At 56.2% G+C, this 12,970-nt stretch overlaps 3 protein-coding genes across 3 annotated transcripts; 1 reads left to right on the top strand and 2 right to left on the bottom strand.

Moving 5' to 3' along the window:
- Positions 1-736: 736 nt before the first annotated feature.
- Positions 737-4,481, bottom strand: B0T15DRAFT_544062 (uncharacterized protein). The gene is made up of 3 exons (XM_062870042.1): positions 3,847-4,481; positions 3,379-3,534; positions 737-3,305 (listed from the first exon to the last, which is right to left on the bottom strand). The coding sequence occupies exons 1-3, from the start codon at positions 4,061-4,063 to the stop codon at positions 1,168-1,170; spliced, it is 2,511 nt and encodes an 836-aa protein (XP_062717365.1). The 5' UTR covers positions 4,064-4,481; the 3' UTR covers positions 737-1,167.
- A 1,369-nt stretch (positions 4,482-5,850) lies between these two features.
- Positions 5,851-6,321, top strand: B0T15DRAFT_497304 (Tim10/DDP family zinc finger-domain-containing protein; the record flags this gene model as incomplete). The annotated part of the gene is made up of 3 exons (XM_062867257.1): positions 5,851-5,861; positions 5,932-6,001; positions 6,133-6,321. 3 exons carry the CDS (start codon positions 5,851-5,853, stop codon positions 6,319-6,321), a joined length of 270 nt encoding a protein of 89 aa, XP_062717364.1.
- Positions 6,322-6,635: 314 nt separating this feature from the next.
- B0T15DRAFT_316779 (nucleoporin subcomplex protein binding to Pom34-domain-containing protein) lies at positions 6,636-12,569 on the bottom strand. The gene is made up of 3 exons (XM_062864001.1): positions 12,321-12,569; positions 8,204-12,251; positions 6,636-8,141 (listed from the first exon to the last, which is right to left on the bottom strand). The coding sequence occupies exons 1-3, from the start codon at positions 12,389-12,391 to the stop codon at positions 6,795-6,797; spliced, it is 5,466 nt and encodes a 1,821-aa protein (XP_062717363.1). The 5' UTR covers positions 12,392-12,569; the 3' UTR covers positions 6,636-6,794.
- Positions 12,570-12,970: the final 401 nt, after the last annotated feature.

Genomic DNA, 12,970 nt, shown 5'->3' with positions numbered 1-12,970 from the left:
AAAGGGAGTATCCGTAATTCGGACCGGTCATGCTTCCGCTGCCAGTCCCGGGGTGGGGGTTCGGCGTGGGACCGGAGAAATCAACTTTGACGCCAATGTTGGTCATTTGTCGTTCAAATATATGAAAGGATTCTTGCCCCGGTTCTCGAAATCGATAATTTCTTCAAGTCCCCCGGAAGGGTTGAAGTCACGAGCTTACAAAGTACGGACATATTTCCTCGTTCAGGTAACAGTATGCTAGCGAGCCTGACATCCAGGACGGCAGCTTTTGTGGTTGCCATTGGATTGCGTTGGTGCGGAGGGACAGGGGGCGCCAAGCGGTAGCGGCTCGGTCGGGACTCCGCACGAATCTGCCGCTTTGCGGGGAAAGATGGGACTTCACTTTGAGCGGCCCACTCAGTTTCCCCAGAGCCCACTCAGTCCAGGCTTCTTGACCCTAACCCCAGGTTACAAGAGAGGAAGAGACAGAGCTCACCTAAGGTTCATGGGCAGAAATTGGAAGTGTGGGGAGGAATCGAAGGTATCATCTAGTGTAATGACATACCCATCGAGGTACTTATTACCCTACTCCCCAGGATTCCCTGATCCGTCCGCTCGGGTCTGGGGTAGTCGGCTTGCACCGGTTTGCGGGGGTGACGCTAATAAGGTGCCCATTGCTTCTAGAAGCTGGAACTGATTCCGCGCTCAGGAGAGCCGAGGTCTACATGTAAGCCGTAGGGTTGGACACGCCAGGCGGAGGAGAATCGATCATCAGCTCGTCCATTTTGAAGAGGAATACCGAAGTACTAAGAACAAAGTACCAAGGTAGTTTGAGCGTAAGGCTCTCTATCAAGAACGCTACAACTTGGTGCTGGCCATCCACCAAAAAGCCGCAGACAAATAAGGGGATCTTTTGTGATAAACCCTACATACACTCACTCCATCATGTACATAAACAAGTCTGGGTATCCGCATAGAGGCGCTATGGTCTTCTGCCCAAGCGCCACATTTGAGCGCGCCAAGTAAACCCCCCATCATATCTCGCTTCAAACAGCAATTCACACATTCCGCCTTGGCCCACATCTCCACGACTATCAAGTAGAAACAAGGGAAATGCTGGAAATTCGTAACGGCGTTGAACTCGTCAGGACTCATCGTCACCTTCTTTTGCCCATCAACTTGAGAGTGCTATTGAGGTGCCGTTGGTTCCTGGGGCTGCGGGTGCGGGTGCGGCGGCTGCGCTGCAGATGGAGCCGGCGGTTTGTCTTCCTCGGAGCGCTTGAGCTCCAGACTCTTTCCCCGTGATGACATGAGGCTGGACCCCAAGGACACTGTCCTTTCGGGCGGCGGCGACTTGTTTCTCCGTTGGTCGACATGCTCCTTGTGCTCGCGGTACTTGTTTTTAATCCAGCTGGAGAGTTTCTTCGACTCGTCCCTGCTTTCTTTGCTCGCCCCATCGACCGGATGACCGTCTGAGGTAAAAGTGGTGCGGTCCGACGAGTCTCCCGCCACGCTCTGGCCCTGCTTTCCAAAACTGTTCACTGAAGTACTGCTGGCGTCCGCGTGGGCATTTGACCCCACAACTTGACGTGGTGAACCAAGCGGGGGATAAAACGGTGGCGGTGAGATCTCCTCCTTTTTACGCGAAAGGCGCCATCGCCTCTTCTTCTCCTTTTCGCTGGGCGTGTCAGGAACGGCAGCCTCACCAGAAGCGGTTGTCACCTCCTCGACCTGATCAAGATCCGATCCTTCGTTGAACGAGCTGTGAAGCGACGTCGGGGGAGACTTTTTGGGTTTCAGGGTCGCCTGGGCACTGTTGGGATGAAGAGTAACAGTGTGGGCGTCGCCGGCATGGGTGTTGCCGGGGCTAGCTCCGGGACTGGTACTGTTCTTGTCCATATCTACTGGGATAGTGCTACTTGGGTTTGCGGAGCTTGGATCAGTCGCGCTGGCAGGAGCATCCGTCGCACGTGGGGTAGGTTCCGATAGGGTCTCGGCCGGCGGCGTCGTCGCGCTCTCTGCGGCGCCTGCAGTTTTCGAAGCAGAAGGTATCATTTCCAGAGGATTTGGACCTTCGGTGTTGGGAGAAGTCGTTGCTGAATGGGGAAGCGACGCCGTTGAGCTGTGAGCACTAGGGTTCGCACTGCCTGGTAGTCTTTTCTTTCTTAGCTTGTTTGGCTGCCGCCCATCCCCCTCGCCCGACGCAATCCTTTGAAAGAGAATGGGCAGTTTCCGTTCTTTGGACGGAGTAGTCACTTCTGGAGTAGGAGGCTCAAGAAGTCTATCCTGGCTCCTCGCGCCAGGAATAGACAAACCAGATGGGGCAATTGAAGTCGAGATAGATGGTGCGGAGGACTCTTCCATAGGAGTAGGAGCTTCTTCCACAACCGCTGGCGGAGGAGACACAACGGTGGTCGCTGGTGGCGCAATTGCAGTCAGCGGAGCCACATGCGTATCGTTCCGCGAGGCGAACCTCCCCGTTTGCAAAGCCGGAGACTTCTTCGACGGGACGGTGTTGCTCCGAGTCAGCCCACCCGTTGGTGTCGATGTTAAGGATGGGCTGCCGGGGCTGGGACTGCCATTCGTGTGATACGACCGTCTCGACGACGCCGATTTGTTCCTCCTGATGGAACTGTCTCTCGTCACGCTGCCGGTTCTAGCGCTCCCGGTGGAGGCAGACCGAACGAGTCCTGACTTTGAAGTGGGTGTTGACGGCGGATTGAGTGCAGGGGTGCCCTTCTGGACCTCTTCCACAGTCTTTTCGTCTGCGGCGGTGCCTTGCATCCCGATGAGGAAATGGTCCTGATTTTCGATGAGGAAGATGATCACGCATTGATTCAATCGGTATTCTTCTGGGGCCATGGCATGGTTGGGATGAGACAGCATGCCCGGCTGGAAAATGGCGGCCAGATTCTGCGATGTCATACGGTTCTGATCCGACTTGGCCGCAAACACCGCGAGGAGATCGAGGATGTACAGCAACAACTGTCGGTTCAACGGTGGCAGCTCCGTGATCAGCTGCTGGTATTTCGCAATGGCGGCATCCATGTCGAAATTCTCAACGAACTGGGGACCCTCGCCGTCGGCCGTTCCCGGCTTGGTGGCCCCCTTTAGTGGTTCTCGGAACTTCTCATAGAGATCCAGAGGCACAACCGGCTCAGGGAGATCGTTGAGGTACCGGCGGAGGACGTTGGCCGCATCGTGGACCGTGTATCCATCCCAGACAAGGCCCTTCCCGTATCGATCGGGTGAGTCGAAGATTATCTTGAGCTCTTTGATGCGTTTCTCAGACCCGTTCAGGCGAAAGATCCCCTCGACCTCGGTCGCTTTAGCGAGAGTCAGCAGGCATACAACCAGCGTTGTGTGTCAGAGGTAATAATGGGCAAGCGTTGATCGTACCTCTCTCCTTCAAAAACACTCCGCACTTGGCAACCACGATGGGAACGTAGCCATATATATAGCTCTTACCATCCTCATCGACAAGGGAGATGGCGACGTTGGCGTATGTAATGCTCTGGCGAAGGGGGACACCGAATATCCCTTGCGGCCGGGGCTCTGTGGCAGTTAGCTTCCTGCTGACCGGCGCTAGTTTGCGACATATTTCACGATGGTATCTGCGGAACCGCCAGGCCACGGTGCGGGCAAGGGGGCTCAACTTGGGCACCTCTGGCGGTCGCGCGTGGGATGGATGGTCCATGCTTGCACTTGCTCGATGAACCGCGCGCCCCTCCTCGGACGCAACGTTGCGGAGCAAAGCACCGACTGGCCCGCGCTGTCCAACAAGGCAGCCGTCCATGTCCTCTGAAAATATCGCGTCTCTCTTTCGGGGGGGTTGTTTCGAGACTGTAGTGGAGGGGGCTGTTGTACCATGCTGCTCTTGATGCTTTGAAGGCAACTTGAAGCCTTTCCACCATGACTTTAGATCACGTTTGCTCGGCGGGGAAACCGCAGACTGGGCTTGGGACGCGACAGGTGTGCTGGGCGTGTGCGGAGCGTTCGCATGGTGTTGTTGTGGTTGTTGCTGCTGCTGGTGCCGCTGCGATCCAGCTGTTTGCGCTGCTGGTTGCGGTGCTGCGGATGTCATGGTTGAGACGAGAGAGAGCGGCGGCGGGAATCAATTCCACCTCGCTGGGTACTGCACACAGTGCTTCGGCTTCGCCAGAATCGAAAATGAGAGATCGGATCGATATGTCGCATAAACTTGTTCCAGGACTAATAAAGATTGCGCGCAAAACAGAGCACGCGGGGATCTCCTGGGCGAAGTGCGCTACTTGCAGGGTGCAAGATGATTGTCGTTCTGCGACACGATGCGATGCTCGGCCTGGGCCCGTTTCCCGGCTACGGTCGATCGCGGAGTCGAAACTCGAGCGCTGGGCACAGCCGCTTTTGAGGACCCGATGGGACTGATGCACGAAGCAGGCCTGTTCGCCAGTGCTTGCCCTGGAGACCACGTTCCTTGTTTGTCGATAACTTGCGAGTTGATCCGGCAGCGGGACGAGGAGGGACCGCCAGCCAGCTCGCTTCTCAAAAAAGCCTGGGCTTTGGGGCAACAACAAGGGTGTGCTAAATGCTATCCAGGCTACCCAGTAGGAATTGCGTGTTTTAGCACTGTACTGTACTTCCATACCGTAGGCGCTTGGTGTAGTAGTATGGTAAATTCACAGTGCGAAAGCTTTCTGAACACAGTGGTGTCGAGCTTGCCGTTTGTTCAGTCTCAAGACAGTGCAGCCCATGATGCAGAGGATGAATGTTGGTAATTGTATCGCTTGACACGGATCATCTAGATCTACTATCCACTTCCGGGTTGAGACCATCACGAAGTAAACAGCCAGAGCTCGACCTGCACGCACTGTACAATACAATACGGAAGCGCCATAAATTGAACTATGGGGAGAGTGGTGATGTTGGGCATGGTGTGTCTAACGTGTCCAGAAATGTGGGAAGACAGGTCTTGTACGCTCCATCATATCAAACCGCTCGAACTATCTATAACTATTCCAACACACTAAAAAGGCAAATTCATAATGGCAATCCGATAGACTCGAGTCTCGCTCCGAATGGAGCTACAGAATGATTTCGTCTACGTCCAGCCTCCCAGCCTGCATCAAAACGAAACGAAACGATCCGGCAAAAAGAAAAGAAAACAAAGAAAACAACAAAAAGAAAAAGAAAAAGAAAAAAGAAAAAAAAGGGAATGCTAGCTATTGTATCCCGGCGAGTGATTTCTCAGTCCTCCTTGATACGGATATTAATGACCTCATCTTCAGCCTCGCGGGCGAGTGTGTTTGCCGATACGAGATGCTGCAGGCTGTCATACACGCGGAGGTTTACCAATCCATCAGCTCCCTCCAGCTTGCGGTCTCGCATCTTCCTATGCTGTGGTAGCTATCACCAATCCCCACAGACTGAGCAATGCACTCATCGCTCTCGGTCGTACTTCTCTAGACGCCAGGTCTCGTAAGCTGTCAAGCATGCGCTATAATCCAATGACACGACATTTGGTTCCGGTGAGGTACCCATATCCGGAACATACATACCTTACATAAGGTACATGCATGTTTGGGGTTCAACTTTCGTAAATAAAGATAGCGTATGAGCTGCGAGGTGCCAAGCACTCGCTAACCTTCGAGACTGGTCGAGCTCATGGACCGCACGGACCAGCTGTTGCTGATTGCCAAGCCCGGAAGCCAAGCAAAGGAATTTCCAGGTTGTTATCGCGATAAGAACTGCGTCAACGACAGGGTATTGTACAATACATACAATACAATCCATACATGCATCGTCAACATCACTTGTCGAGTTGTGACTGTAATCGCAGAACCTATTTGTCCTAGGCGCAACATCACCCAGTATCCCTAAATAGTCAACATCATGGACGCAGGGTAGGCCCTTCCGACGACCTCAGCCACCATTCCAATACCACCGGAAACCTAACACTAATTCTCCAACCAGCCTGACCGCCGCCGAATCCCGCGAGCTGGAGACCCGGCTGCAAAAGCGCCAAGTGAAGGAGTTCATGAATGTATGGTTTTTTCTTCTTTGTTTTTGCCTCCTTCAACTCAGTCCTCCCTCTCAATCCCCGACCATTCGTCTCGCCTTGCAGCAGCGTCCCTCCATCCCCAAAACAAACGACCCTGCTAATTCAAAAACCAGGTCTTCGGGAACCTCGTGGACAACTGCTTCAACTCGTGCGTGGACGACTTCACCTCCAAGGCGCTCTCGGGCCGCGAGTCGGGCTGCATCAGCCGGTGCGTGACCAAGTCGATGACGACGCAGGCGCGGCTGGGCGAGCGCTTCGCCGAGCTGAATGCCAGCATGACGGCCGAGATGTCGAAGCGGTAGATTGCCCCATACCATCAAAGGCGTCCGCGGTGGAGGAATTAGGAAGGAAAAGACAACATCGTGTGTGTGTGTGTGTGTGTGTGTGTGAAGATGGCAGATGGCTTACGTGTCTGGGATGGACTGTACAATACCATGGGAAAGGTTACGCGGGATGAGGGTTGGGCTATGGATAGATGGGGAACCACCGGCCGTTGTTGTCTGCGTGTGGAAAGCATTGGGATGGTTCTACCTTGGCTCTGGTTGTATTATGCAAGGTCCAATAAACCGACTGGGCGTCATAAACAAACATGTGTGCCGCCTTCTAATCAAGAGAGATTCACGGCTCCTAACCAAGGGTCTAATGTATACCCGAGAAGCCCCACGGCAAACGCAAAATCGCAATACTCCTGTTGATGGCCAAGAACGAAAATGGGTAGGTAGGCAGGTAGGTCAACTCCGAGATACAAACAACACCGCAGCAAACAACAACAGGCTTAATCTTCTTCTTCCTCCGCCAACACGTCCCGAACGCCCTGCAACAGCTCCACCGCCTTCTCCTCCAGCCTGTTCTCACACCCACTCCCCTCGCTCGCCTTCATACCCCTCCATTCCACCTCCCTCGGACTCAGCGGCAGCAGCCTCTCCCTCAACACCTTGCGGCTCGCCAACCAGAACTCAACATTCTCCAGCACCGCGGCCGAATCCCACGCCACCTCGGGAATATCCCTCGAATTATTCGCCCGCAGCGCCGCTAGCACCCGCGTCAGCAGCGCCAGCGAATGCGCCTCGCTGACGGCAAGGAGCGCGACAAAGTGCGGCGCGTCGCGCTCCGACACGGTGCGGCTGATTCCGGGCGCCTCGAGGCGCTCCTCGGCCGAGGCGCGGAGCAGGTTGGGGAACTGGTTGAGGACGAAGGCGATCTCGGGCGCGATGGTGGCGCCGAGCGCGCCTAAGATGTTGAGCAGGAGCGGCAGGACTCCCTTCGCCCAGATGGCGTAGCACCGCGCGGCGCCCGCGTTGTCCGAGAAGGGCGACACGTTGGCGCGGCGCATGAACCCAGCTAGCTTGGCGGCGGTGAGGTGGCCGAGGAGGCCGTCGCACGCGAGTTGCTCGGCGAGGGCGGGCAGTGCGGATAGTTCCAGGAGCAGGAGGAGCGCCAGCTCGCCGTAGACGGGGTCACCCTTGTCGGTGATGCGGTCGGACCACGAGAAGAGCGAGGTGGCAACCTGCAGGACGTCGTACGAGGACATGATGTTGAGGACTTGGAGCTGGCATTGCTCGATTCCGGGCACGCTAAGGCAGGCTTGTAATATGCCGGTTATGAGTGCTAAGTCTTCTGGTGTTGTGGCGGCGTCCCACTCGTGCACGAGGCCTGCAAGCGTGCGGAACGACCGCGCTACCACCCGGTCGAGGATAGTTAGGACAAGTTGGCTGACAGCAACGGGGCTTTCGGCAGTGGTCTTCTGTGGCGCCGCGCTAGACGAGTGCTTGGTCCCTCTCAAGATCACAAAGAGGATCTTGAGGAGGGTGCGGAAGTAGGCTATCTGATCTTTGCTCCACGGATTTTCCACGCCGTTCATGGTCGCTGCTATTGACGAGAGTAGCTGGGTGATGTCCTTGGGGAGGAGCGAGCAGTCCGCCAGCCGCTGGAGCAGCGACAGGGCCAAGTTTGCCCGTGAATGTGCGAGCACAACGAAGATATTCTCCGGCGGCTGCGGTCCTTGGTTCGACTCCAAGCACTGCTCGACGACCTGTAGCATCTGCCTTGCAAATGTTTTGTGTTTTGGCAGCAGAGAGATGCTGAGCTCCAAGAGCAGATACTCCCAGGCACGGAACAGCGCCTTAGACGAGTTAGCGCACACTCAGGCACTTCGGATTCACAAAGACATCATCATCCACTTACAACTTCGGCCTCCACCAAGGAGAGGTTCAAGTTGGCCGTCTCCATCTCTCGCCTGAAGCCGTTCTGCCGTGAACCAGCCCAGCCAGCATCATAGCTGAGCATGGCTTCTGCGACATCCAGCGCATAGTAGTACTGGGACCCTAGATCCCGTGGCACCAGCAGAGTCCGCTTGAAATCGTCGATTAAGCATCCCGAGTATCGCTTGGCAAAGTTCCTCGCGAAGTTGGCATGCAGAGATGAGTTGTAATCGGACACGTGAACGCCGTCCCGGAGGAAGTAATCCAGGTCATTCACCAGCTCCGAAGCAAAGGCCTGCTCCTGGCGCATCTGACGAAGGTGGTACAGCTGCATGGCGAACGTCTCGGCAATGTAGGCGGCAATCCGCGCTTGGTAGCATGCCTCGGCCGGGTCGGCCTTGGCAACCACCGCTGGGGCTTTCAGCTCGCGGACATAGGACCTGAGATGCTGCAGGAATGACCTGTCTTTCTGCATCGCAATGATGGTCCACGGCCAGTAGTTTTGCGCCGATGTGAAGAAGTCGAGGATGGCAAGAGTCTCCCGACTTGGGAGCTTGCTGATGGAGCCCAGCTTTTCTAGCGCCGTGGACAGCACCGAGCCTGCGGAAAGCTGGGAGATCTTGGCGTCCGCTTTCAGAGCCTCGCGTGGCGTCTTGCCCGTGAGCAGGCAGTTCGCCATCCATTGTTGCCGGTTCCGCAGTATTGTCGAGAAGAACTTCCAGGTGCTCACGACCTCCGGTATCCTGTCAAAGGGCTTGTCCAGCTGCGAGGCGATCTGGATGAAGGAGCGAGATATTTGGGGGCCCAGATATCCCAAAAGCGACGGCGGCTCACCGCTCCCTTGGCCAGCGCTCTCCACGAGCGCACTCAGGAGAGAAATGGCTGGCATCTTGAAAGAATGCCTAATGGCCGGTAGCCGAGCAATCACGGAGGCGGACTTGAAGAGCTGGGTTTGGATGGCAGCAGAGGCCTGGTCCAAGTAGTCTGCAACCCGCAAGAGTGTGGTAGCGAAGGCGAGAACCGCCGTTAGCCTGTCGGCCACGATCCGAGCGCGCCGCACATAGAGGGTGGAGTCAGGAATCTGGAAGGCAACCAGCAGAGTCGCCAGGAGTGGCTGGAAGCGTAGGGAGCTCGACGAGCTGGAGAGGAAACTCTCCACGATGTATCCGGCCGCAGGCGCGAGCGGTTTCGTCAAACTCTGGGGTGCTTCGTGCGACCCCACGCCATGTGTGTAGGATATCAACCTGTGCATGATGCCCACAACATCCCGGACCAGAATGCTGCGGTCAAGCTCCGATGGGAACCTCCACGTAGCGGAATTCTCAAAGACGTCGAGAGTGGTTTGGGCGATTGAAAGGGATACTCGGGATATGATCTTGTCGGAAGCCCCGACCCACGGGTTCTCCTCTCCCTTTGAACGGCTGTTCGGGCTGTTCGCATTTGCCCCTGTCCTCCTTCGCACTGCGCTTGTCATGGCGCCGTCCACCAGGCTGGAGAACAGCTTCACCGCGGACAACAGCAGGTCAAACCTTTCAGCAACCATGTCGAGATTAGCTGTGATTCTGGACAGGCGTCCGGACCGCGTGTCGCTGTTGATGAGCGCACACCGTGCCATGTAGGCCCAGACGCGGCCCGGGCAAACTGGGAGTGCCGCGTGCAAGAAGTGGAGGCAAGATGTCAGGGCGGCAAACCCGACGCCATCCAGATCCGCGGACTCCTCCTCAACCAAGTTGTCAATTGTGTCGCAAACGATGCTGATGATGTCCTTGCCCCTTGGAAGTAAGCGGCTAGCCTCCGTCAAAATCCTCATGCCTCGGTCGGAATCTGTCTTGGAGGATTTCAGGGTTTCGACGCGCAAAAAGGTCGCCAACAGCCCTATGCCCTCGACCAACTCATCCATCGTCAGGCGCCTCAGCCCGCTGTCGTAGGCGTCTGCCGCGAGATTCACCTCAAGACGCTTTCCGAGAAGAGCTATTGCGGAATGCCCGAAATCCAGCTTAACCACTTTCGAGCTATCGGTCAAGAAACGCCCGAATGTCCTGGCGGGTATTGTGCACATCTCTTCCGGCGAAAACCGTCTGTTGGACTTCGCGGTCGGTTCAAAAAGCTGAATATCCCGAGTCAGCTGAAATGAGTTGGTGTTCTCCTCCTCAAATACCAGTTCGTATGACTCCCGCCACCGGTGATCCCAATCCAAGGTCAGGCTAGGGGTTTTTAGGAGCAACGCCGTGATACGTTCGGAGTTCTCCTCGTCCAATATTAAAGCGCCCGACAAGGTGCGCCAGAGAGAGGAGAAGGGAAGGAATTCGTAGGGAAACCGGTATTGTGACTGGGATGTGAACTGTATGCCGAGAATATCGTCTTGTAGCATGCGACGGTAAAGGGCCAGGGAGGAAGGGTCCGAGGGAACGTCGAGGGATATGTCCCAGTACTGGCTACCGCCCGAGAGGACGGAGAGGAGACAGTCGACAGGTTCCTCTTGGTACCCCACATAATGGGCGCTCCGTTTTAGAAGATCCTGGAAGACCAAGCGAGCGCGGGCACCTAGAACGGTCCGGAAGGCGGCCATCTGGCCGCTTCCCAGGCAATTTGCCATCTCCCGCATCAGTTCGTAGACCTGGCCGCGCGAGGTAGCCACCTTGGCCATGTTTTCCGCCGGCTCGATGTTCCGTTCCAGCTGTTGGGATACAAGGAAGACATCGTAGGATGATGTTTCGATGGAGACGATGCTCCCGGCGGAATTCCTCCGCTGACGGTTGGAGGGCTCGTACTCGAGCTCAAAGCCGGCCTGTGCCCGCTGGTTCTGTAACAAGTCGCGCCGTTCCGCCCGTTCCTGGTATCCGAGGTGCATTTGATGCACGATCAGGGACCAGGCGAATACCACAGGCAGGGCCGTCATCAGGCCGGCGCTGGCCGCTGCCGCAACTGTGGTGTGAATTTGGGTGAGGGCGTCAGACGAAGCTAAGTAAGGCTCTTCATTGTCGAGCAAGTCGACATCCTGATCCAGATATAAGAGTGCCCGATCGATATTGAGCAGTTTCAATGAGATCACGGCAACCAGAGTCCGGAGCGGCATGATCAGCTCCGCGATAAGCACATGCCCCCCAGCAACTGGCTCGAAGAACTCGAATGCGTCCATAAGCGCAAACCATTGGGTGACGACCTCCGGCGGTGCGAAGATCGAGTCATTGAGATCCAAGATCTGGAAAACTAGCGACATGGCATGAATTGCTTCGGCGAGGGCTGTCCTGAGCCAGACAACCTCCAATTGGTCTGCTAGTATGTTTTTGTCCAGGAACTCGGGCATCGTCTGGGTCCGCTTGGCGCAGTCCATGAGCAGGCGAATGTATGCGGGCGCCAGAGCTTCGAGTCGCGACTTGTTAGGCGGCACCGCGCTCTCGTCGAACTCGAAGGCCTCCTTGCCAACAGCCCGACACAAGGGATCCAATGCTCGCGACGGCTGCGAGTATATCAGGAACGTGATGAGAGCATCGACCGCCCCCAAGAAGGATTGCCGCTCGGAGAGATATGTAGCTAGGAGCCGCTGGCGGCGGCTGGCTTCGCTTTCGAAGTCGGCCCATGTCGCCTCGGCATCGGCAACCGTTGTCACGTTCAGGAGCGCTAGGATGGCCGAGGCTTGCGCATCGCCAACCCCGGCCGCTTCTTGGATGTTGGCTACATCCTGGGTGGATAGCGGACCGGTAAGGTGACTGTGGGCGCGCGACTGGTATTCCACAAGCACGATGCGCAGAGCAGCGACCTCGTTGACGTTGACGTTCTTGCTCAGCCATCGGGCGTCGTTCTTGATGGTGTCTAAGTTATATGGGTCGTTCGGGGACGGCACGACGTTGATGGCGCCGGTCTTGGTCTCGAAGTCGACCCTGGACTGGTTTGTTGGCGGCTCGAAAGTCTTGCTGGGTTCCCGCAGCAACTGGTGGACGTAGCCATCTCGGAGAAAGGCCGACACGGCGGCACTGGTCAATCGATCGCAGCACAAGTCCTCGAGAGCAGATGCGAGAAACCTCCACGAGCTGCAGGAGAGTGGGTAACGTCAGAAATCATCTTGTTTTGGCGGCACATTTCGGACTAGCGCAACATACATGATTATTTTCTTTCCGCTTAAACACTCCTCAAGCGGAGGAAAATAGGTTCTATCGGTCAAAGTAGCCATTGGTGATGGTCTCCATCCGGACCAGGGCTGGCTGTGAGTAAATTATCGTATCTGGCGGCCTAAGACGCCGTCCAGGTAGTGGAAAGCGAAAGTGGTGACAGAGCTTGGAGCTGCTACTAGAAAGTCGAACACCTGAACCTCACTGACGGGACGCGCTCTCCCGACGCGGGTCCCAACCTGGGAGCTCTGCCAGGCGGGTTGCCAGGCGGTCAGCCCGCTATTTTTCAGCTTGGAGACCCACTTTTGGCTCATATCGATAAGAGCTGAGGTGCATGGACCCATGAGTCAGGGACTGCCGCACACAGTGCGACCGCTGCTTGCTGTCACGGTTGCCCTGGTTCGAGTCCGACCTGCCGTGCACTGGAGGTTTTGACCCCGCTGACCGGATCTGGTGGTGGCGCGTTGCAGTTACCTTACCTTACGGTACACACACAGGATTTCAACGTCCGATTTTCTTTCATGAAGCGCCTTCCATACATGCCAATCTAGGAAGGGGCTCCCAAGCATCCGTGACTCACGGAGTTGACTTTAAAGACCAGGGGCGCATCCAAGTCTCAAACACCAACTATCACCTCCCAG

Source organism: Chaetomium strumarium (genome assembly GCF_033439665.1).
Source record: "Chaetomium strumarium strain CBS 333.67 chromosome Unknown B0T15scaffold_8, whole genome shotgun sequence".
In the NCBI taxonomy this organism is placed as follows: Eukaryota; Fungi; Ascomycota; class Sordariomycetes; order Sordariales; family Chaetomiaceae; genus Chaetomium; species Chaetomium strumarium.
The sequence above is the reverse complement of the archived record's forward strand: the minus strand, read 5'-3'. Positions and strand labels throughout refer to the sequence as shown.

What these genes read in the sequence shown, in the direction of transcription:
- B0T15DRAFT_316779 (XM_062864001.1), bottom strand. Translation starts at nt 12,391, where the DNA reads ATGGCTACTTTGACCGATAGAACCTATTTTCCTCCGCTTGAGGAGTGT. An exon ending in AGCGGAAAGAAAATAATCAT is followed by an intron (nt 12,252 to 12,320) that starts GTATGTTGCGCT and finishes ACTCTCCTGCAG; the next exon opens with CTCGTGGAGGTTTCTCGCAT. An exon ending in CCTTGGTGGAGGCCGAAGTT is followed by an intron (nt 8,142 to 8,203) that starts GTAAGTGGATGA and finishes AACTCGTCTAAG; the next exon opens with GCGCTGTTCCGTGCCTGGGA.
- B0T15DRAFT_544062 (XM_062870042.1), bottom strand. Translation starts at nt 4,063, where the DNA reads ATGACATCCGCAGCACCGCAACCAGCAGCGCAAACAGCTGGATCGCAG. An exon ending in AAAGCATCAAGAGCAGCATG is followed by an intron (nt 3,535 to 3,846) that starts GTACAACAGCCC and finishes TAACTGCCACAG; the next exon opens with AGCCCCGGCCGCAAGGGATA. An exon ending in AGTGTTTTTGAAGGAGAGAG is followed by an intron (nt 3,306 to 3,378) that starts GTACGATCAACG and finishes CTCTCGCTAAAG; the next exon opens with CGACCGAGGTCGAGGGGATC.